We start from the raw sequence: 26,052 nt of genomic DNA on the forward strand, positions 1-26,052 counted from the left end.
ATTTGAGTCACTGACCAGCCTAAAGAAATTGTTTCCAGATTCAAAGGAAAAGAAATATTTATTACTTCACAAACTGGCCTTGTCTAACCTCTCCTCTATGGAAATTAATATGCTCCTCTTCCTTAGATCTAATACTCTGGAGATCAAGGCTTATTAATATTCAACTGTCCAGCCATATAAATCTATAGAAAAAAAACCCCAAATGATTCCATTGGTTTAATTATGATGCTAGTACAGTTTGTGCAAATTCATGTTTTTCTCTTCAAATGTCTACTCTTATATTACGTGCCTGAGAAAACCACACAAACTACTGCACCAATGCTCAGAATAGTTTAACCTGCAGCAAATCTAAACAAAAAGAAAAGAAAAAAGGCATTGTTCAATGAGCCTTTTGGATAATTCTCAACAGGGTGATCTCTAGATCTTTTCAGGTTGAAGTTCCCAGATTATGGAGCTAGGATAGAATCCAGGTTAAGAAAAATTTCATCAGGCTTTTTAAATAAAAGAGTTTTTAACTAACTTGATAGTATAATCTGTGAAAAGAATAAATGATTTTCTTTACAACATCAGAAAAAGGAGGTATTCATCTGTTATGTCAGCAACCAGTAAGAATCCCCATGGTCCTATCAAGATGCGTTAGCCTTTAAGATAACAAATTTTAATTGTTTTTTTTTTAATTTGGAGTGTATCATAAATCTCTCTCTCATGCACACTACCAAGATGATGGCTTCAAGTTGGGTAATCTAAGCACAGATACTGGAGCACAGCATCCAGTTGCTAGAGGGATCCATTCCCTTCAAAAAAACCTGAAATATTAACTATTTCACAGGAGACAATAAATCAGTTTCCAAGTCATTCTCTTGCAGCATTAATCTTGATCCAATCCTTGTATCCTAGCTGTTGTGTCCTGAGCCTGCAAATGCAGGCTCGGGACGTTGCAATGGTCCTGGGCCTTGCAGAAGCTGCCCGGGACCAGTGACGCCGGCTTTGCGCCCATGCGCAAGGTGCAAAAAGTGCCTGACTATGTTGCCTTTGTGTCCGGGGATCTGGGCGTATAAAAGGAGGCCTGCGTGCCTTTGCTCGTTGTTGGAGTTTTGGCTGAAACATAATAAAGAGTGTTCCTTGCAAAGATGTGTCTTCATCATTTGTCATTACTGAGGACTTAACACTAGCTTAAAATGACAGGTAGTATCAAGGAGAAGACAAGAACATACCCACAATTTTCTGTCTATCTGTTTGGTCTACAACTTTCCTTTCAGAAGACAGTTTAAAGAGGGCTTCCATGTTTGAGCATAGGCCAGAGCATTTCTGTCTTCTTCCCCACTTTAGTTCTCAAATGAACTTTATGAGCATCTGTGTAGTATGGTGTCTTCGAAGATGTAGGTCCTGTGTGCATACTGTAGATTGTAAGTATGTAGGGACTAAGATCTTGCTTTGTTCAACTCTTGACTTTACTGCATTCCATAGGAAAGCATGAAAAGAGCTGGTTGCTGAATGCAATGTAAAATTTTCCATATGATTGGAGAACTTTGCACAAGTAGGAGTCTTGATGGCTTTAGAGATTAATAACAGAGTTAACATGGGAAGTCAGCTACTGTATGGAGCTGGTGATGATACAGCTTGATACTGTCAGGCTTTGGTCATAATGACCTCATGGGAACTCCCAGTTGGATTACCAGATTCACTTAAAAACTGTTCCTCCATGCGTCATCAACAATTCTGTGGGATACACATTTAAAAATTTTCCATCATTGATATATTCCCCCAGTTATAATAAAAACAAGCATATCAACATTGAAAGGATTGCAAGGACAAAGGACACTTTAGTAACATTTGGGGTTCAGTATTTCAGGAAGTTGTATTTATTATTAATAAAAGAGCAGAGAAAATGTTCTACTGAGGCCTTTGTCAATATTTACTGATAGGAATACACATTTGAAAAGTAAAGCATTTTCAATTAATGGCTGCTGGATAAATAATAGACAAATATTTTTTGTTATTTTTTTTATTTTTTAAAAAATTATTTTTCACCATACACCATACACCCAAACAAACTTAAAATACATAAACATAAATCTTTTCTTTTAACAGAACAGTACTATACATTCTTTACATCTTATTTACATTTTATGTACATCAATAATTATGTCTTTTCCTTTCTCTGTTCTAGCCAATTATAACATTTATTCCAAATTTCATAAAATTCTGTCACTTCCTTGTCTTTTAATTCTAACGTAAGTTTATTCATTTCTGCGCATTCCAAGATTTTGTACATAATCATATCATTTGTGGGAATATTTTCACTCTTCCAACATTGGGCATATCCTATACGAGCTGCAGTCAATATGTTGGAGTTGTTTTTCCATCTTTAAATTTATTATGCCCAAAAGAAATAATTCTGGTTTAAAATCCATTTGTATCTCCGTTATCTCCTGTATCCAATCTCTTATTCGTTCCCAATAATTTTTTGCTTTGGGGCACAGCCAGCACATGTGATAAAATGTTCCTTCTCTGATTTTATATTTCCAACAATTCGGGTCTATATTTTTATACATTTTAGCCAATCTTGCCGGTGTTAAATGCCATCTGTAAATCATTTTATATTGATTCTCTCTGTATGCAGTTGATAGCGTCAATTTGCAATTTATGTTCCATAATCTTTCCCATTCCTCTAAATTTATATTTCGCCCCACATTTCGTGCCCACGCTATCATTGACCCCTTCACTATTTCTTCCTTTAACTCTATCTCTAATAGATATTTATAAATTTTTGATAATAGTTTTCCTTCCTTACTTATTAAAATTTTATCAAGTTGATGTGGGGTTTGACTAATTCCATGTTCTTGCCTATCCCTATTATATCTAGATTGAATTTGTAAATACGGCCACCAATCTATGGGTATTCTTTGTTCCTCCAACTCTTCTCTTGACTTGAGATTTCCTCAGTTATCCAGCAAGACAGGGATGCCCAATTTCACCTTTACTTTTTATTTTGATGCTTGAAGTATTATTAGTTCAAATTAGAGCAAATAAAGAAATAAAGGGGGTACAGGTCAAAGCAGAGGAATATAAGTTACAAGCATTCACTGATGACCTGGTTTTCTTTATTGAAGAGCCTATAGAGACAGGAAATATTCTTATGGGTGAAATAGAAAAATTTGGAATAGTGGCAGGATTAAAAATTAATAGAGAAAAGACTAAAATGTTAGCAAAAAATTTAACTGATAAACAAAAAAGGAAATTGGAAGAGAATTTGGGATTACAAGTAAAGAAAAAGATTAAATATTTAGGAATTTGAATAACTTCACGGTGTTCCTCAATAAAAGAAGACAATTATACAAAATTGATATTAAAAATGAAATAAGATCTTGAGACTTGGGGAAATCTCCAATTATCATTATTAGGCAGAATTGCATTGACTAAAATTAATATTCTACCAAGATTATTGTATTTATTTCAAACAATTCCAATAAAATTAGAGAAAACTTTTTTTAAAGAATTGGATAAAATAATAAATAAATTTATTTGGGCGGGCAAAAAAGCTAGGATAAATATCAAAACATTACAAGACAGTAAGAGTAGAGGTGGTCTTGGACTCCCTAAATGGGAAATTTATTATTATGTGACAGGATTATTATGGATTAAAGACTGGATAAACTTGGATAATGAAAGGATACTAATGATAGAAGGACATGATTTACAGGCGGGTTGGCATGCATTTCTATGGGGGAAACAGAAGAAAATATCAACATATTTCCAGCAACATCAGATAAGAGGAGCATTGATCAGGATATGGGAAAAAATAAAAAAAAAGACACTATGGGAAAATTCCAAATTGGTTCTCACTGATGGAGGCAGTGATTCATCCCAATACATTAGAGAAAAAAAAGGTGATTAGGTATAGACTAATATTTTTTGTTAGAAGGGGCACCTAGGAAAGATTAGCATAAGTATGGCCAATGGGTTAAAAAAATCAAATAGGTTGGAATCAGTTGAAGAAAATAAAAGATATCTATATTCTACTAAAACTCTTCTGTTTGTAATCTTTGGGTGAAATAGTAACTTACAGAATATGTCTAAAACCAGGACCCATGACTCCTATATAATTAAAAATTGGTAAATATTATAAAATATTTTATGACTTTAGAATTATATTAAAGCATTTTATGACATAATACAAAATTCATAAAGCATTTCCTGTGGTTATCTGCTGATATTTGGCTGTGTTATGCAGTTCAGACCGTTATTTTCAAGTGGATACATCTCTGAACATTTTCCTAAATGTTAAAGATTTTTTTTCAGTAAAGGCAGTATATTAAAAGCTCTGTAATTATTTCAGGCATTACGGAACCTGATAAGGAAATATCTCTGACCCAATACACCACAAGTTACCTAATAATTATTTGTTATTCTATATTATATGATTTTATAAACATTCTAAACTTTAGCAAATCACTTATATGATATTATCTGTAATTTGTATCAACAATATTTTTGCTTTCTATGATCTTAATGATATATTGATTTGCATTTGTAAAATGTTATTTGCACAGCAATCTAAAATTTAAAAAAGTAGTTCTGAAGCATATAACTTTCTTTTTCCCCCAATAACACAGCTCCCAACTTCAGACCATGCTTTATAATTGCTTTCATATTCCTAATATGTTAGAGTAAAGATCAGCCCATTTTTAAAAATGAATAGCTGGAGTTTTGTCTTTTGGTATCAGTTCCATCTGGTTTACTGACTAATTCAATACATTTATTCATGCATTCATCTAATTTAAAACATGGTGCCTTCATGACTAAAAGAATGCAATTGATTTGCTGGTGCTGCCAAGATGTTTAGCACACCACAATGGAAAAATCAATATATTTTAAAAATTAAATAATATATTGAGCATCAATCAGACCATACACTTTTAATTATAGCTTTTCTTTAAAAAATAAGAAGAGGTACTGCAATGCCCAGTTTCAGTGGATTGCGGCCTTTTTCTCCTCATCATCACCTCTTACAATATTAGTTAGGGAAAAGCAGTGGAAGAACAGTCTGAGCTGTTGCCCTCTTTTTTCCTTTTCAATTCCATGGGAAACCACAAAATAAGACCAATGGATGCTGCCTCATAGTGTAGCCTTAATTCTTAGAAATGGAATTATGAGAGATGAAAAACTGAAACCAATAAGGAAGTGTTAAACCACGTTGACTCCTCAGCAGCACCCCTCTGAATGTATTTTGGATTTAAACCAGACAGAAATCAACAGCTAATGATCTGAAAACTCAACTTGCGTGGGAAGATGATTTTAAGTAGAAGTATGAGGGCTCATGTCATATCTGAAGGGCAGTTTTCATGACTGCTTCTTTTCTTCTATTCTCTGGACTGACAGGTTGACACAAATTCACCTTGCTGGACAAACAGGGAGCAATTTGTTCACGCTTCAGCTAGACATTTTTCATCTCAATACATGCCAGCAGTTGCCACTGATAAAATTAATTCAATTTTTCTTGCTTATCTGTTTCAGTTATTTCCTCATTAATATTGCCCCAGTGTCCACTGAGCATTTAGCACCTTTGTCCATCACATCTGGAGGGTATCAGTTTGGAGAAGTTTGTTTTTTAATAGAAGGATGGCTTCTCTTTCTCCTCTGCTCCTTCTGCTTTCTTCACATGCTTAGACCACAACTTTTCTGTGCCATTACGTACCTATGGTTCTCACACTCTTATTGATACTCGCCTGTGCATTAGTTTAGACAGATATGATGATAAGCATTCTCAGCAAAAAGGAAGAGGAATACAGTCCATTGTATAAAATGGCAATCACAACAAGGGCTAAAACCCAATTCTCACCCTTGCATTGTGAAGTTACTGCTGCATTCGGAATTTCCGTGCTTCCATAGGAGTAAAGAGAAGAACAAGACAGGCAGAGAAGTTTTCATTTCCATATCTGTAACAAATATTTGCTGCCCAAATGTAACAATAGCAGCGTAGTATATGGCTGTGTGGCCTTGGTGGCTTTAAAATCATTAGCTTACCCTAATGGCAAGAAATATTTCAATTACATAGCTTGAGAAAAGAGATTAAAATCAAATTTCCATCTTCTAAAGAGTTATACTCAGTTTGTAATTCATAAAGCCTTAAGTGTCACACCATCCAAAGGATGCACTGTACTTAAGTTTTCCGGTAGTTTCTATAACTATAATCACTCAACTTGTAATTCTAAATTTAACACGGTCCCCTCAGTCATATATTGTGACCTACCTTAATAGCCATTATCCTTTCCCAGTCCTAAGTGGGCCTTAACAGAGTCAGTTGATTAAGCCTTTATCGGTAATCATACATATCTGATGGGTTTTAAACTATTTAAGCATGCTAGATATTTTAATGGAATTTCAAGACACAGACATACTAATTTGTTACTATATAAAACCTAGTGATTTACAGCTCAATAGCATCTTTATTTGACCTTAGAGGAGAAGCTGAACCAACTGCTAATGCAACTCAAGTATTCTTTGCACTGAAGTTTTCTACTCTTGTGAAATTAATTATCAAATATTATCATTAATAATGAATGTTAATTACAGCTATTAATTATTTTAGTCTGCCTTTGCATACATCCAAGTTCATTAAGATAATCTGTTCAAAAATGGGCTAGATTACATAACTAGTGAATTAGACTCTCTCTGTCTCTTCCTCACTCACTTCTGTTGCTAAGCGAGACAGTTGTTAAGTGAATTTTGCCCCATTTTATGACCATTCTTGCCACAGTTGTTAAGTGAATCACTGCAGTTAAGTTAGTAACCTGGTTGTTAAGTGAATCTGGCTTCCCCATTGACTTCACTTGTCAGAAGGTCGCAAAAGGTGGTAACATGGCCCTGGGACACAGCAACAGTCATAAATATGAGTCAGTTGCCCAGCGTTCAAATTTTGATCATGTGAGCATGGGGATGTTGCAATGGTTGTAAATGCGAAAAATGGTCATAAGTCACTTTTTCAGTGTAGTTGTAACTTTGAACGGTTACTAAATGAACTGTTGCAAGATGAGGACTACCTGTGCATGAAAGGGATAGATAAAGCATAGCATCCAGCAAGAATCTTGAGAGTCTCTGGGCAAAAGGCAGAAGAGCCTAAGACTGATTGGGGAGGGGGCGGTAACATCATTCACACCAACCAAAGTGTTTTCTTAAAGATGCAGAACGGAGGAGGGATCACTGGGCTCCCAAAATGCCATCGCCATCTTTTTATGGACATAAAAGAGTTAGTGATGAAATAACCAATAACTCTCCAGGCCAATTACTCACAATGCTTGCCAGGGACTCTGAAACCCTCTGTACTTTTTGGTACAGATAAGATAATGTCAGTTTGCCTGTTAACTGTTGTGCTGATGCTTTGCTAAGGTTTAATATAGAAACATCAAGGTATATAGTTTGCTGGCTGGACTGAGTGTTATGTGCCTTTGCTCTGATCTGAATATAGGGATTGCCTGGTTACCCCCAGTAATTTTACAGCATCGATGGTGTCCTAGAAAAGAGCAAGAAAAGGGAAAGGCAAAGAGGGGATGCAGAGTAATTCTAATGATCTATACAGGTAGTCCTCAGCTTACAACAGTTCATTTAGTGGCCATTCAAAGTTACAGTGGGATTGAAAAGAGTGACCCGTGATCATTTTTCACACTTACGACTGTTGCACCATCCTTGTGGTCATCTGATCAAAATTTAGACACTTGGCAACATTTATGACAGTTACACTGTCCCGGGGTCCTGTGATCCCCTTTTGCAACCTTCTGACAAGCAAAGTCTATGGGGAAGCCAGATTCACTGAACATACTGTGACAAGAACAGTCATAAAATGGGGCAAAATTCACTTTACAACTGTCTTGCTTAGCAACAAAAATTTGGGGCTCAATTGTGGTTGTAAGCCGTGGATTACCTGTATTGCAGCTGGTCAATGGGTTGTAAAGTCCTGAAAAATCACACTTTTCACAAAAATGTCATGTCAGGAGAAAGAATGATTGCCTGATAATACAGAGATCTCAGAGTTTCAGAAATTTAGACAACTGCTAGATGCAAGTTCTGCGATCTGGATGTAGCTGCTCATTCACTTGCAGAATCATGCTTTGCAGAATAGAAATAAATTTATCCTTCTATAGCAGGGGTGTCAAACTCAGTTTCACTGAGGGCCGCATCAGCATTGCGGTTGCCCTGGGGGCGGCTGGGTGTGTGTGGCCAGAGTGGGTGCAGCCTACTGGATGGGTGTGGATGGAGTGGGTGTGGCCTACTGGGTGGGCGTGGCCAGTTCTACATCATTCGCCTCAAGGGTGCCTATGGGGGGCCTGGGCAGGAGTGGGACAGATCTGAGGGTCTCTGGCAGAAGGGGGTGGGACCAGGGCAAATGCCAAGGCATGGTCCACTGGGGCAAGTGCAAGATGGCCACCACAAAATTGTACATTGGCTCCTGGTTGGCCTAGGGCCAAGGCAGCAGGGGCCATTCCCTCACTGTTTCCAGGATGGCTTCGAGGGCTACATGAAACCACTTCGCGGGCTGCATCCGGCCCCCGGGCCTTGTGTTTGACATGTCTGTTCTATAGTAAGGATAAATTACTATAGTAATTTCTATCCATATGGATGGAATCTATTCTTTCAGCACAAAAAAGCATTAAACAAGCAACTTTCCTCTGTTACTTGCAGAATACTGAGATTGAATCCCCCCCCCAAAAAATCTCTAGCTATGGCAATTAATTGAATTAATAAATGGATTTCTCTATTTGTATTGATCAGAATTTCCACATGTGCCCCATATATGTTTTATAGGCATGGGAAACAGTAATCTCTCTTTCCTATTCAGTTATTGGTATATCAGGAACAAGATTTTTAGATAAGCACCTACACTGATGGACAATTATAGATGAAAAAATGAATGGTATTAATTGACTCTGTCTTAAAAAAATCTCCAGAAGATTGTGCAAAGCCCACAGTGGTATTATTCTAAACAGGGAAGCCACACATTTCACTCCAAAGGAAACAATTGAGAGCCACAATAAGAATATGAGTTTCCTCCTGACCAGACTCCAATGCCCATTTACATGCCATTTTTTCTCTCTCTCTCTCCTCTTTTCTTTTCTGCCCAACAGCATTTCACTATTCTTGGAGTTTTCCATCTACATTGCAATACTGCTACATTTCTTTTCCCCTCAAGGTTCTTTCCAAAATATTTTGTGCACATCTGAAAATTCTGGTCAATTAAAATGGAGAAATCCATTTATTAATTCATTCATTAATTCAATTAACTGCCATAGCTTGAGATTTCTTTGTGACTTGGCCTCAGCAAATAACAGAGAAAACTTGCTTGTTTAACACTTTTTTTATGCTGAAAGAATTGAAAGATAAGATGTGGTGGCAATGGCAGTAACACACGGGATGTGAATACATTTACGAGTTTCATTATGACATGAAAACAAAGTATGGCCACTATATTTATGACTGGATGTTTCTGAAGTAAATGACAAGACATTGATTATCAATAATGGAAATCAAAATGAAAATGGAAGTAATGTTAAAAGACAAAAACAACCCAGATTTTGTACTTAACATATAGAAGCAAAAAAGGTAGTTCTCTATTTGTAAAAAACATGTAATTAGAAGTAATCAACAGTGAATTATTGAAACCTATGATAGAAAAAAAGTTCTGCTGCACTATATTCAATTGTTGAAAGCCCTTGCCTTGCCTTCACCATAGGTGTACAATAAGAGGCAGTGTTGGATTAGATATCTGTAATAATGAATTCTAATTAGTCTAGACTTTAAGCTGATTTGGCATGTTCCTAAGAAGGATTTTCCAAGATGGATTGAGATGAGATGTGATGGCGCCAACTCAGTTACAGAGGACAGAGTTGGTATTTACTAGATTCCAAGATCAATCCCCAGCATTGATAGCTGGAAAAACAATTACTAATCAGAATATTGATCAGTAACGTAGAAGGAAATGGTTAAATAGTTCTGTTCATTGCAAGCTGCTTTTCCTTTCTGCTGTAGAAAGCAATGGGGCATTTTCTTTCTTGCAGTTGAGATTCACACAGCCTTATTATTTAAGAGAATATATTGTCTTTTACTTTCATAGATATATTTAGTTTATTTGTAAGTTTTTCACAGTACATTGATGGTAATCCTTGAAGTATCATTCCTTGATTATGCCAGAGGGATAGTATTTCAGAAGAAGTTCAACATATTTGATTTCTTTGAGGAGATGGTCAAATAATAAAAAAAGAATATTGGCTGAACTCTGTTTATCATGATTACTAAGTTCTTTAAGTAGGGTAAATCCATCATCCCTTCTATTGGAAACTCAGTAGACCTTAGAACAAAATGTTCAAATCCAAATGACCATTAAGAAATTAATCACAAGCTTCCGAAGGAACCCAGAATCAAAATTCAAAGATGTGCTAAAATATATTTCATTTGACACAGACTGTAATTACTATATTTTTTTCTGAATTCACATGCATTCTGTGTCAATATGTTAATGGACAACATGAAAAATATCTGTAGTACTTATTTATTATATTTATATAGCTGCTCATCTCATATAGCAACTCTATATTATTGACTAACCAACATTCTGACATCATTTAGAATGTAAATACCTAACAATATAGTCTTGGTCTGTAGGGCTCACTGGAGCAAGCTTCATGTTGCCAGATTCCAGGACTCAGAAAAGGATGATGATGAGGACTGAAGTTTTAACTGAATTGAAGTGATACATATTGTGGACATTATTTGATTGTAATAACTTATACATAAAATACATTTTGTTTTCTTGAATGAAAACTACATAGGGGATTGAAAGAAATGAATTAACACCAGAATTATTGGATAATCGCACATCTTAAATGTTTTCAGGTCAAGACTTTTCAAATTAACTGGTTTTGCTCTTTGATGAATTCTTGCTTTGCTCATTGCTGTTTGAGGTTAGTTGTGCACGCCTTGAGCCAACCCACAACTTCCTTTTCAAAAAGCCAAAACAAAACTTTGATTACCTTTTCAGGTATTTTTCTCTGTGTGTGTGCATCTATTTCTTATTTTCTCATACAGCAACAGTGTGAATTCTCCTATTTTTGTCAAAACAAAATCTTGTAATTCTGAGAAAGTATCTTCCTAGTAACCTGGCATTCTAGATAAAGACTTGAATTGTTCCAGCTTGAATTGACCTGGATTGAACATCTGACTGAGAGATGATTTCGTTTCTGCTAACCCTTGTGGTTTACAACATAGCTTCTGGCTTCACAAAAGGTGGGTAGATCAAAGTGGTCAAATTTTTTCAGGGTTGAAGAATGGTCAAGAAGAGATATGAATAATTCATGGCAACTGGGCTATTGATGTGATGGGGATTGTTATTTGTACCTTGCAAAGAATAAGAAAACATGTTATTGCCCAAAAACTTTCACAAATTGTATATTGTTGTTATTTTTTCCATATTACTTTTACTCTGTTGTTCAATCAAGAAATATAATTTAGGAAATTAACTGCCACATACTAGCAGGTTTATAATATGAAAAACATGGCAATAAAGGAAAAGGGATTATGGAGGAGAAGAAACATCTTCAATTACTAAATTCTTAGTTACAAAATTCAACCCATTCATCAGGTGCTTATTCTCTGTCTAATAGAGTAGCAATTGGTAGGAGAAAAGGTAGGTGCTCAGCTGGAGCCCAGATATGATGGGTAGATGGGCTGGCAAACTATAATATATAAGGGAGAAAATATTAAGAAGAAAAGACAGTGAAATACATTCTTTATATTGTCTGGTAACTTTTATATATAATTATGTAGATACTCTAATGCACATTCCAGTTAAACTATAGACAATGATGGGATTCAGCCAGTTTGCACCAGTTCAGCAGAACCGGTAGCTAATTTTTTGTTGCCCAGGCCCAGAATAAACTTCCAGAAGCGGCATCCACACAGAGAACCGGTTATTCACATATTTGAATCCCATCACTGACTACAGATATAATTTCTGCATAGTCTTGGGAAATTAGTTCTCTTTTACTCCGTTTTTATAAAGACAGTCAAGCAACTAATAAGAAAGTAATAGTAAATAAGGTATCCTAAACCAAGATAAATTGGTTTGAAAGATTTACTAAATCAATGTTGAAAGTATACCTAAACTCATGGATTAAAACACATAAATGACTGAAAAATCAGTGTCATCCCTTTTTGTGGCTAGGATTTTTTCTTACAAAGATGATTTTTTTTAAATGCAAAACTCTGTTCTGTTTTTGTTTTTGTATTAGTCATGGAAGTGACCCAGCCAGCATTCATGGTGGTAAAGAGACCAGAGGACGCCCACTTTGAGTGTAAAATCAAGAACATTGGCAATGCTGAAGATCTAAAAGTAACTTTACTTAAAGCAGAAGACAATGAGTCAACTGAGATCTGTGCCTCAGCCTTTACTAGGACTGGGATCACATTAGGCAGCAAGAAGGAAAATCACAGATGCCAAGTTTATCCTGGTCCTGACTGGGTAAATGTAACACTTTTGGGTGTACAGTCAAGTGATGCTGGTTTGTATATTTGCCAGATTGAACGGATATCCCCTCCACCCTACTACCCAGTCGAAGGAAAGGGGACCCAGCTCCTTGTCATTGGTAAGTAGAGAAAACCTAAAGGTGCTTTAAAAAATTGCTGAGAAAAGGAATTCATGAATGTAGCTGATTGTTTGAAATTGACTAATACAGTAGTTAATAACCCCAACCACACGCCTTGCATAAGGTTCCTTTATGTGTGCTTATCAAAGGCCATATAGCAATGTCTCTCAACTTAGGCAATCTGAAGATATATGGACTTTAACTCTGAGAATTCCCCAGCCAGCATATCCCATCATATAACTGAGTTGAGTTAGGATTGCTAAAGAAATTAATTGCTTTAATTTTTTTTTAGCATATTGAGTTCTGAGTTCATTAATAGCACTATTCCCAATCAACCATATTAGCCAAATCCTCTGAGTCAACTAATTATGAGTATTTGTAAATCATGTTAGATTACTTCTAGGAGCTTCATGCCAGGTTCACAATACAAGGAAAAGAAGGGGCTCACTTTTTCTTTCTGGGATGTGATCCTCTTCCTAGAACTGAGGATTTTTCCCAAACCAAACTTGTGTGGCCTAAAAAGTCTTTCAGGTTGAGTGAATAGTTCTTTATCTGCACAGAAGCATCAAAATACTATAAAGCTATTTTGATGCTTTATGAAATGTAGCAAATCTCACTGTTGTTGTTGCATCACTTTATTTATCTACATGGAAATGTAAAAAGAATAGTTTTGACACATTCCCACTCCATGAAGTTTGTAGCCTAGCAATGCATATCTAGGAAGGCATTTTTGATTAAATCTAAAATCTCCATAATCTTTTGAAGGTTTCAAGAGGAACCTAGACAAAGACATTGTAAATAAGTAACTATATTTTTTTCTTCAGTGTGTTAAAATATAATTTATGTTGTTCTGATTTAGTGCAATATTGATTAGTCTTATTTTTGTTGTAGAATCTTTGGAATGATTATTTTTTTATATATACAATTTCAGATGTAGATTCGTGCCCAGATAAACATCTCTATCTTTGGATCTTAGTACCACTAGCTTCTGGATTGCTTGGATACAGCATTTTAATCGCAATCTTCATTATGGTGGACATGGTAAGTATTATAATACAACACTCCACATGGGAAGCAAATCAAGAAGATTTATTACTCTAATGAACATACACCCTTAGAGTTATGAGAATTTTTCACACACTATGCATATTTTAAGCTATGTAAAACAAAGAAATCCTCTGGATTTTGGGTTGGAAGTTCTTGTGACTAACAAAGAACTACCTTAGATCCTGCTAGCTATACATTTTGGGACTGCCATGGCCAGTTTATGATTTTGGTGCTCTGCCAAGTGCACAAAAGGATTTGAGGTTCTTTAAAGTTATGAAAACTTCCATCAGTTGCCTCCTGACTTCAGAGTTGATGATAGCATGAGTTTTTACCACCATAATGAGACTTCAGTGGCAGAACTCCACCATCTGTAAAGGGAAAGGGAGGTATATAAAACTGTGATACCCTTGCTGGGAACAGAAAAACATATCAGAAATATATTAGGTGAATTGCACTAGTCCCTGAATATAGCTTAGAAAACTGAACTAGTTATCAGTCTTCACCTTCTCCCGCCTGCAGTAAATACCAGAAAATAGACTCTCCTGAATTCTATTGGATGGCATTAAAAATGTGGCATGATTCAAGTGAGATTTCAACTTCCATCTGTTTTTTTAATCACTCAAATGTTATTAAATAATGGTAAAGTATTCTTAATCCAAGTGACTCTATGTATAATCAATAGGAGTCATTTAATTGTCACCCTTTTTGGTGTCACACAGATACAGTAGCAAATTCATTATTATATGGTGTCTTAAATGATAACTAACTATATTTTGTTTTGGTTCAATGAATGTGATTGAATCAGCTGATTTGCTTAAATCTTACTGTGCAAAACCAACATCCTGGTGTTAAAAATAATCATAATTGCTATTGCTTTATTTTATTTTATTGATATTGTTATTTTTAAAAGACAGCTCACAAGGAAACAAAGCGATTCTACGCACACTTTTTGTCTCAAGACATTTTTACTATATTTGCTTCCAACAACAAATGATAATATTTATGTATTCACTTCCATGTCAAATCTACCCATCTTGTTTCAAACTACAATCCTGATATTGTCATAACTGGCATTTTACAATAACCAATTGTGAATTTAGAGTAATCATTACTAACCGATATTGGTGGATTATAGATATATCAATTTATAATAGCATTTAAAACCTTTCTTACTTGCAGTTTCAGATAATATTTCTTTTATTTTACAGATCAGAAAAAAACGTTATTTTTCTCCAGGGGCTTATGAGAAAATGATACCAATGTAATCAAAAAGAAAAGGACTTCAATGGAAAAAGGAAAAAAAATGACTTCTATGAAGTGTCAATGAAAATAATGAATTTCCTAATAACTAGGAATATAATTATAATTTCCAATTTGGAGAATGAGAGGCAAGGCAATGTATTAACATGTAAATGCTGAAATTAAATAACAAATCTATTGAATCATTGAATTAATTTGGATGCATCGATACCTTTCCCTAGAGCAAGGTCAATTTTCCTTGTGAAAAATTGCCACAAATTTCTTTATAATAGTAATAGTCTCATGTTATATTCAGTCTTATTAGTGGATAAAGTATTTCGTGGAGTGCTCCATTCCAGTTTAGCTGGATTGGTTTCTGAGCTCGACTTTTCCATTGGCCAAATGCACTTGATTTTGGTCTTATCTTTTTGTAACATTTGGATTTCTTCTAGAAGCAAACCAAGGCAGATCGCAGAGGAAGCAGACAAGATCAGTCCTTAACATAACCAATTAGATAAAATTATAGCAACAAAACCAAATCAGAGTAAGGCCAGGAAGCCTATACTCCAAAGATGCTTCCTGATGATAACATTTAGTTCTGACTATGGGATAAACTTAGGAATCAGAATAACAAACCTCCATCTGCCCTTAGCCCCAAATTCTCCTCACTTGTATCCCCTTAACTCAGGGGTCTTCAAACTTGGCCCTTTTATGACTTGTGGACTTCAACTGCCAGAATTCCTCAGCTAGCGTTGAAGTCCACAAGTCATAAAAGGGCCAAGTTTGAAGACCCCTGCCTTAACTGCTAAATGTGTATGCATTTATCACTACCAAATGTTTTTAAAGTCTTTGTTGCCTCACCACCACAGACCAAGCTTTACATTCTAATACAAGAAGTAAGACATTTTCTTTCTTTCCTGAAAGAGCTTCTCACTGTTACCCGAGCTTGGTGTGTGTGTGTGTGTATGTGTGTGTGTTTGTGTATGCTCAGATATATGCCAGCCTTTTCTTTCTCTTAAAACACTTTCATTCTTACCATCTATTCTGAGCTTTTATACCTCATCCCCAACTTTGCTTCAATCTCCTTTTGCCATTCTATTTAAGGAATGTTTGGAAAATAAAAGTGTAAGTGTCAAAAGTATTTCAGAGATTGTCTGTTTTGCAAGGAAGTATAACTAACTGGATGTGAGATGAACCACAGAAAAATATTAAGCTAACTAAAGATTCTGGCATATTAGAGATTTCAAAAAAGAAGGAAAAAGTCTACATAATATATAAATGTTTATAATTATGCAAATATTACTGAAGCTAATGAAACATATATTTGAGGAATTTTGAGGGAAAGAGAGACTCTAAGGAGTATACAGTATATCAATGTATTTTCTATAGCAGTGGGAGGTGTTTTTTATAGCATTCTTTTGTTTTATACACATACACACACTCCATAAGAAGGAATTTTTTTTTTTGTCTTTGGCAATTATCTGGACAAGTCCCTGCAGTCTTTTTGGCAAGATTTTGGAAGTGGGTTGACCTTGCCTCCTTCTAAGGGCTGAGAGACAATGACTGGTCCAAGGTCAGGAAGCAAGCTTCGTGCCTAATGAGGGACTAAAACGCACAGTTTATTTATTTATTTATTTATTTATGAGACTTATATACCGCTTTAAGTGCAAGCACTCTCTAAGCGGTGTACACCAGTAAGCAATGTATATATATATTTACATTGCCCCCAACAATCTGGGTCCTCATTTTACCTACCCCGGAAGGATGGAAGGCTGAGTCAACCTTGAGCTGGTGAGATTTGAATCGCTGACCTGCTGAACACAGTCAGCTAAAGTGGCCTGCAGTACTGCACTCTAACTGCTGCGCCACCTCCGCTCAGTTTCCCGGTTTCTAGCCTTTTGCCATAACCTCTACACCAAATTGCTTCTACTCCTACTAAGTCATTGTTTAATCCCATTCATTAGATCACATGTAACCTTAAAGATATATATGGAAAGCAAAATGCAATATATTTTGTCTCAAGAATTCAAGATAATTCTTGATGTACTTGAAAACCACTCTTAATTAGCTTGTGCATCCCATGTACTTGTGTTGTTCTAACAGAAGTACATTTTTTATTGTTTCTAAGAAGACTCTTCAAAAGCTTTTAGGGAGTATTGGTAATGAAGTGTGTGGCTGGGATACAAAAGAGGGGGTGGTGGTTCTTTAAAAAAAGTACAATGAAATGTTTACTAGAACTTCATCCAGATATTTATTTGGTATACACACACACACATATACAGACACACACACACACACATGTGTGTATACCAAATACACACACACACACACACACACACACACGTGTGTGTGTGTTTCTGTGGAATAGGCAGGATATAAATATATATAAACACATGAGGACAGAGAAAACATGCAAGGAATTAACATATGTATGTGATGAATGACTGGCACAAAATGAATTATAACTGACAAATAATGATAAAAATATGATCTGTTGATCTGGATTAAGATGGTTTTAAACTGAATGCAAGGGAAAGGAAAAGAATGGAATGAAAACCGTAAGTAGGGGCAAATGAAAATTGTAAAGAAAGGATCTCAGTTATAGACTTGTGCACTGTAGAATGTGGGGGTGTTGCTGAAACTGAATATCTTAAACTGCTAAAAAAAGTAATTAGAACCTTGATTCAAAATTAATGGTCCTCATAATCCATTCATTTATGCTCAGACTATGGGAAATTAATATGCTGAACCTCGGTTCTTACTAATAAAGTACAAATATTTAATACCATAGGTAAAACAGAGACTTGGTAAGACGATTCCAATAACTGCAACTCTAGCAACCGAAGAATATAATTTTTTTGAAAGAAACAGAAGCAACTGAGAGAATGAATAGCATGGTATTCTAACCCTTTACAATTATTTTTTCCTGCTCAGAACTTCAGATAGATAATCTTGGCAATGCTTCCAAACATTAAAATGTAAAGCCATTGTAGTGATGGAAACCTTTTATTATCCTCACATTTATTGGGAGAAAAAGTCTGCCAAGCTTGATTCTTCCAGAAAACTTCTGCTTTGTCTTTCTCCTCCTCTAGAGGAAGAAAAACACAAGAGGATTATCTCCCCATGATAGTAATAAGATTACATTTCTTAAAGTGGAGATAGCAGGAACATTGGCAGAAAGTGATCATAGAATGCTAGATTTTTAAGGAAAGTTAAACCTGAACATAGTCAAACATATACCCTGGACTTTAAAAAAATGATATTAATAAACTCAGCTATGATGAGTAGGAACTTTACCACTGTCAATCCTAAACCTGGATGCCAATGGAGAAAGGCTGGAGACCAAAAACTGATCCCACGATTTTTTTCACTGCTGTTGAAGATGCAGTTCAACCAGAATTGATTAAAATCATTGGAGAGCAATAATTATCCAATATTCTGCACTGCACAAGTGGACCTAAGTGAGAATATGATAAGTAGATTCCAAGGGCAGGAGAGGTTAATAGAAAAGGAATTAAGAAGTATGGGAATTATTAAAGACAGTGCTGTTAAAAACACAATTGCAAACTATTCTAGTGGGGTGGGGGAGAAAAAACAGAGGACAGAGAAAAGTGCCAGTGCAGCTATATGTAGATAGCCTGGAAATATAGTGGTGGTGTTAGGAAACCAAGGATCCAGAATGAATAGTGATTAATCAAGGAATCTAAGAATAACAAGAAAAGCTTGCTTAAGGAAGCTTCTAAAAGGAAAAGAACAGAATCAGTATTCTAGCTGGTCAGTGATAAAAACAAAATGTGAATGGTTAATAAAAGGATAATTAGAGCTACTGAAGTGTTACCACAATGCAAGCTTCTCCAACTGGAAAATATGGGTTCCACCAGAAAATGACAAAGAGTAGGATAAACAGGCATGACTAAAACTTGAGATCAATAATATCTGATTATGGAATTATTCTGTTATTTGAATGAGTTTCAGTCTCCTGGACCAGATGAATTGCAGTCTAGGGAACTGATAAAACTATCTGATGGTCAATCAGACTGGATATAAATTATATAACTAACTTAATAATTATGTAATTTTCAGAAATCCTGGTGAACTAGTAAAGTGAATTTGGATTCATGCACATTCATGTACAATGTTCAAAAGGACGTAGCAATAAATCTTGACTCTCCTGAAACTCATCCCTTGACCCCATATTGAATAACAAATTAGATGTGAACTGGGTAGATAAAGGTGGCTTTATTATAGGCAAAAAGAAGCCCCTTTTAAACCTTGAATTGGGGACATAGTGTTTTCGTAGCAGTTATGTCTGCTTCTATTAGCTCTAGCCCTTGCAATCGAGCAGGAGATTGGATTCATTGGCCTCTTTCATTCATAAATAAAATGGAAAGAAAGACAAATGAGAGAGAGGGGATTATTAATTAGAGATATCAATACTTTCTCATAAGACCCTGTAGTACTTGTACCATGTCATTCTGCAAAAACTCACAGCTGGGCAGTTTTTCTGCACATGAAAAACCTTGGCTGATTTTGCTTATTGGCCAGATGAGTGGATAAGGAGACTGCCAGGGAATATCAGATAATTCAGCTGAATGTAGAAATTGAATAAGAAACTCTATGTGTACCTCTAACACACAGTTTTGATTACTGCAGAAAGTACTTGGTAACACTTGAGTTGTGAAATGTCAAGATAATTAATCCCACTTCGGTGGTTTCTGCTTGCTTCATCATATATTTCAGTAATTGACCAAAAATGTTTACATGCAGGAGTGTAATTAAAGGCATTCCATTGTGTCAATAGTTTAATCTACATACTGTAAAAATAACTAAAACCCAAATATTAAAACATAGTATCAATCATATTCAGATTATAATTATAATATTAAAAATAATTAAGTACAAATGGCTAAATCATAAAAATGTATAGGTATTCTAAAACTGAATATCAATAGCATGACTATAAAACTAGGGTATATTTAGATAAAGCAAAGAAAAGGATGGTGGGGAGTTTAAAGATGAAAACCTAAAATAACAATAGTAAAAATGTATATTCAATTGTCTTTATTGTTCTAATGACTGCAATACTAAATAAGCGAATTATAGCAATAAGTATAACAAACTGTATAAAATAAAAAAAACATCAGTTTCTACATCAATGTCTATTATTGACCATTTATCAGTGAAATTTACACTTAACAAAATCTTTTTATTTTTAAGGAGGTAAAATTACAGTATTTCAATCATCTAAGCAACAGTGTAAGTTACCAGAACACCAAGAAATTTAGATGAAAGAGAGGCAATCAATAGGTGTGGAATGCCTTTATAAAAGTAAGGAACAACTTGGGCCAAAGGGACTTCATCTGTAGGAAGCCCAATAAAACAATCTAAAGCTTTTCTGAATGTGGGGATTTTCTTTCCTTTTCAAGACCAACTTATCAGCTTCTTTCTAGGCTTCCATTGGAGACTTGCATGTAGCAAAGCTACTGTAAGTCCTTGTCCAAATTTCTCCTGTGTTCCTTACCAGCCTGCTATGCATTCATTCCCAGGAAAGTGCATTTTGATCTTACACATTATTAATCACATTATTCTCAGTGGCTAGTGAGACTAATTTAAGATTTCTCCAAAAGATTCAGAAAAAGCTGCCAGATTTACGAAGGCAAGTACTATTGGTTGATGTAGCTGCTATTATGTCAGTGTAGGTAAAAAAACCTGTAATTTTATCATAGATCTGGACATCAGAGAAAGGCAGAAGTATGATTAAGCTATTGAAGCACATCAGGGATGCAGAAGATGGTGCAAACAATAACTAATTTCATCTGTTCCTTTTGAAGAAATAGCTGCTAATTTATAATCCTGGGCATCCTCCTGCTAGGGCTCTATTATATATATCTAAGGAACAGATTTCTTCCTTTCCTATAGATGTGTGTGTGTGTGTGTGTGTGTGTATACACACACAAACATACCTACACACACAGAGAGACACACACATAGTTACATATGTACTACTTGGGTGTTTGTCAGCAACTCAGAGGCTACAAATGATTTAAAGTCTCCTATGATTTTTGTTAACCAAAGAAAATCAAATCCAGAAAAATACTGAACCTTTTCATCACTTAGGAAAGTGACAGATACATTCAGTGCAAAATTTGCATCCCATTTTTCTATTTTTATCACCTGGTAGGTGCAATAAATCACGGTAACAGTTAATAATAATATCCAAGAGGACCATGATGCTATCTTCTCATCTTGATTCTTGAGAATTGGGAGCTCCCTCACTTTTGAAACAATTGGATCTGGATGTATGTTATACAGTATTTGAAGAAATTGCTATTTTTTAGAGCTTGGTCGTAGTTCCTTTATTTGTAATGTCAGGCAGTGGTGGGCATCTGAGCGACAGGCCTGCGGGAAAGAAAGATTGCCCTACAGGAGTTCTGTTAGGCAGCTGCCAGACAGAGATCAAACTCTGCTGGAAATGTAGGTTTTACAAAGGATCACATTAGGGAACTCTACTGATCTAGCCACAAGCACTTATCCTTGCCAGAGATGGAAGGCTTGTTATCTTCCACAGAATTTATTAAAAAAAAAATACAAAATAAATTATATATGGTTCATCTAGCCCAGAGTTGTCCAACCTTGACAGCTCTTAAAGACCCCATGCTGGCTGGGGAGCTGAAGTCCACAAGTCTTACAGTTGTCAAGTTTGGACACCTCTGTACTAGCCCTTTTTCTGAATGGACTCTGCAAAATTTTAACAAAAATACAGAATATGAGACTTCATTTTAGGAATTATTCCCAAAATTAAAAAATAATTTCAAGCCAGTTAGGTATAGTGATGAAAGTGCTGGCCTAAAAACCGGGAGGCTATGGGTTCTAAGCCTCCCTTAAGCATGAAAGACTACTGGTGACCTTGCGTCAATCCCTCTCTCTCTCAGCCCAACACACCTCATAGGGTTGTTATTATGAGGAAAATAAGAGTCAGGAGCATGTTTGCACCTTGAGTTGACCAAAGTATTAAAATGACAGGATAAATATTATTATTATGGATCATCGCACAGTCAGCCAAATGTTCAGACTGGATTTGGCATTTTGTCTACCTATTGAGTCCTTACCCAGGACCTGGGATAGGCAGATGTGGATGTTTGATGGTATTACAGATATCGTCGCAGGATGGAAGCAGTTCCTACTAAGGCCGCCTTTTGCAATTGACTAATGGCAAATTTGTCAATGCCAATGGTATTCAAGTGGTGCTCCAGTTGTTTTGGGATTGCACCCAAGGCACCTACTACTATTGGTACTACCCTTGCTTGCTTTTGCCACAGTCTTTCTATTTCTATGTCTTTGTATTTTGTTATCTTCTCCAGTTCTTTCTTGTCTATCCTGTTGTTTCCAGGCACTGCCATGTCCACTATCCAGACTTTTTTGTCTTTCTTATCGACAATTGTTAAGTCTGGGGTGTTATGTTGCAGATGCTTGTCTGTTTGAATTCTGAAGTCCCAGAGCAGTTTAATTTTATCATTTTCTATGACTTTCTCTATTTTATGATCCCACCAGTTTTTGCTTACAGGCAAATGATATTTCTTGCAGATCTTCCAATTCACCATTGTTGCTACTTTGTCATACCACTGCTTGTAGTCAGTCTGTGCGATCTTCTTGCAGCAGCTTACCAGGTGGTCCACTGTTTCTTCAGCTTATTATTATTATTATTAATAATAATTTTGTCATAGAAATTTGTCATAAAAAACTCAATTATAGGATTAGTTAAATATTCTTCTTCCCCTAGCTTCTTTTGTACTACAGTATCCAATGCATTCACCTCTGCTTCATATTTATAGATTATCTTTTAGAATATGAGTCAGGACAAAAGATCTTCCAGTCCAGAATCCTAAGGCTCAGAGTTGCCAACCAGATATCTATGAGATGACTAATAGCCTCTCGAATTCTTGTTCACAATAAATATTATGGAAGGAGAAAGAAACTGTCTTTGAATTTGGACATACTGCCATAGTAATTACTGTGAAGAAGTACATTAATATCGACAGACTGTGAGACAAAATTGGGACTTCCGTAGGACTCATCGGGAGCTATCTCCCTCTAATTTGAAGGAGGAATTTTATTTACAGTATTTGTTTACAGTAATGTCCCAGTTCTCAGACTCTGGGCAGAAGGCAAGCAAGTACAACAGGATATATTTCCTGAATATTTTTAAACATGTCTCTTTCCTTTATTCCTATGCTTTGATTAGGAAACCAATACCCCATTGTGGGAAGCTTTAGTACCATAATTCAAGTGCTGATATTACTCATACTTTAAGTCCCAATTTTGTTTTTTGTGAACAAAGGGAATATCCAGAATTTCTGAAGAGGTGGATATTACTTGCTCAAGAGCTTTTTCCTAGAGAACTACTGGGAAGAGGGTCGAATCCTCATACAGAGACCATTTGATGAATTTTTCGCAGCACTGACAACTTCCCAAGCATGGATTATTTATGAGCAGAGCAAACAAAGGGAATGCCCAAAAGCAGGTTACTACTACTGCTTTTACTTTTGTGGAATGGAACTCATGAAGCCATGACAAGTCATGAAAAAAAAATCACTCCAAAATACCTTATTTCCCCCCCCCCCCAGTAAATACAACAGTGAACTTAGAGTACAACTTATAATGCTCAAACTGTTCAAAAGGTGAAGAAAAAAGAAAATATTTTTCTTGGCTAACATTTGTAGTGTGGTGAAGAAACCTTCCAATGCTGCTGTTGTTGCTGCTGCAGTGATCAAAAGGATACTTAGGGAATGGAAAAGAACAGTGTGTCCAGACTGCTGACTATGTTGCCTAAAGAACAGTAGGATTTTCTGACCAAAGAGTGCTATGTCAACATATTAATTTATGCACAGAAACCATCAGAAAGAACTTACTCTAATCTTATGAGTAAAATTATTGGCAGGGATGCTAAGAACTGAGGAGGCTTACTATGAAATGCTTCTTTCAAATGATGTTTTTCTCTTTTCTGCATCTCTGTCAAAGAGAGAGAGAGAGAAAGAGAAAATGTTGCCTATGTCATTCTTTTAAAATAAAAACGTCTAAATATATCCAAGAGACCAGAAATCATTAGGTCAATGTTTCTGTATTATGGAAAAAAATCTTAAGAGTAATTAATCTTTTTTGGTGTGTTATTTGATGTAATATCAAAAAATGGAAAGCAAAACTATGAATTGTATGAGTTTCTTCTTGTAAACAGTACTGGAAATATTTAGCAGCTTCGGAACTGATGACTTAGATTTGAGAGAATATATTCTTATCAGTTCCCAGCAGAAAGAGCTAACTTCATAGATTTTTTTGATTTTTTTTGCTGAAGATTTATTCTCTGTTGATGTCAGCTCCTTAAACTGTTTCATAGATAATTTCAACATAGTGTCTGAACTGGACTTTTGACTTGTGATTACTTTTTAAAATTAGTTAAACATTGAGGCCAAATGGTCTGGTTGCCAATGACCAAATTCTCCCCAGGTTGGATAGAAATCTTGATTCAAAGTGACAAATACATGACCCCAAGAAAGAGTTTCTAACACAGACAATGAGAAGTACAATATATGGAATATCTCCTGAAAATGTGAATAACCACAAAAAGTTACTCTGTGAGGTATCGTCCAGAAGCAAGAAATAAGGGAGATGATTTGCCCATACAAACATCACTTTTCAGGTTTCTGAGTCATGTTGCATGAAGCCATGTTGGAACAATACATCCCCAAACTGGGCCAGTTGGGAGTGCCAATTTCTTTCTCACTCTTTCAAAGAGCCCATAGGAGAGGGTTGTTCAATAAGGCAAGCTGAGAGTAAGAATTTCTTATTTGAGGTGAATTTTGCTTCAGAAAAAAAAGCCTGGACTCATTTGTCATAAAAAAAACATTTTTGTTATGTGAACTGAGTTCAGTGCTAGAAGGTTCATAAAGTCCTATTTCCCCTGTCACAAATAAGACCATTTGCCTATTTAATTAACCCAGGCAGTAGGAGGAGACAAAAAGATAACATACTATCATTTATTCTCATCTTTTTCAATGACAATGTCTTAAATGTTTGAGATGCACTTTCTGAATACCGAAGATGTTCATCTGATGCTGGAATGTCAATTAAACAGCAACCATCCACTGTCACATAAAAAGAGTTGCATCTGAACACTGTATGGCAGGGTGAGAACATATTGTAATAGTCAGCAAGCAAAACAATTGGAGAGCAGGTTAACAATACACAGACAAAATGCATATCCACAAGTGTTTATTATAAGATGCCTATGCAATATGCAGGGGAGAAAAAGGAAGGAAAAAAGTAGAAGACCAACTATATGGCTCACCCTGCCATATATCAAATACATGTTGGAAATGGTGGAATGCAACTTTTGCAAGTGGGCCTTGCCCACCATCCAGAGAATATCATACAAACACAAATCATACATTATAAAGATCTTTTGGAGGTGGAAGAAACTTCTAATGTAATTTACTGGATTCCCTGTATGGATTGCCCCCATGACTATGTAGGACAGATGGGGAGGAAACTAACCACCATATTGCAAGAATAAGAGCGAGCAGTTAGATGAGGAAACTCAAACTCATTGGTAGTCTCACATTGCAATGAATAGGGGCATCCATTCAATTTTGCAGGTACTAAGATTGTTAACTGAGCAGGGACAAAAATAGCCAGAGACATGATTGAAGCCTGGAAAACAGCCCCCCTTGTCAGTCAATAGGAGTGCTGATTTACCATCAGCTTAGCAGGTACTTGGGAGTCAAGGGTGCAGCAGCACAAAGAAACAACTTCTAACAACAAGTAGCTGGCCATCAACACCCTAATTAACAACTAAAGGCCACACACAACCAGGCATCATATAAATATATTGTGTAGAACAGCCCAGTGCACACATTCTAGAGAGAGAGAAGTTCCCTGAGGATGGGCTATTGAAAGCTTGGAAGAAAAAAAACCTTTGGTCCTGGTAACCGATTCAGATTGGATCCTGCCAATTAAATTATCCTGGGAGTGCCCTTCCCTAGGTATAATCTCAGTTTCCCAATGCATAAATGTGATGCCAGTAGGAGGAAGTTCTATACTTTCAAAGTATAAGTTACTAATACTGAGAAATGATTAA

At 35.8% G+C, this 26,052-nt stretch overlaps 1 protein-coding gene across 1 annotated transcript; it reads left to right on the forward strand.

Moving 5' to 3' along the window:
* Positions 1-10,710: 10,710 nt before the first annotated feature.
* CTLA4 (cytotoxic T-lymphocyte associated protein 4) lies at positions 10,711-15,124 on the forward strand. The gene is made up of 4 exons (XM_039354178.1): positions 10,711-11,277; positions 12,282-12,635; positions 13,567-13,676; positions 14,891-15,124. The coding sequence occupies exons 1-4, from the start codon at positions 11,220-11,222 to the stop codon at positions 14,945-14,947; spliced, it is 579 nt and encodes a 192-aa protein (XP_039210112.1). The 5' UTR covers positions 10,711-11,219; the 3' UTR covers positions 14,948-15,124.
* Positions 15,125-26,052: the final 10,928 nt, after the last annotated feature.

Source organism: Crotalus tigris, unplaced genomic scaffold (assembly GCF_016545835.1).
Source record: "Crotalus tigris isolate CLP2741 ecotype Arizona unplaced genomic scaffold, ASM1654583v1 scf7180000017568.13789103, whole genome shotgun sequence".
In the NCBI taxonomy this organism is placed as follows: Eukaryota; Metazoa; Chordata; class Lepidosauria; order Squamata; family Viperidae; genus Crotalus; species Crotalus tigris.

Excerpts from the sequence above, each read along its gene's own strand:
- CTLA4 (XM_039354178.1), top strand. The coding sequence starts at position 11,220 with ATGATTTCGTTTCTGCTAACCCTTGTGGTTTACAACATAGCTTCTGGC. Across the intron at positions 11,278-12,281 it reads AGCTTCTGGCTTCACAAAAG|TCATGGAAGTGACCCAGCCA; the intron begins GTGGGTAGATCA and ends TTTTTGTATTAG. Across the intron at positions 12,636-13,566 it reads GACCCAGCTCCTTGTCATTG|ATGTAGATTCGTGCCCAGAT; the intron begins GTAAGTAGAGAA and ends ATACAATTTCAG.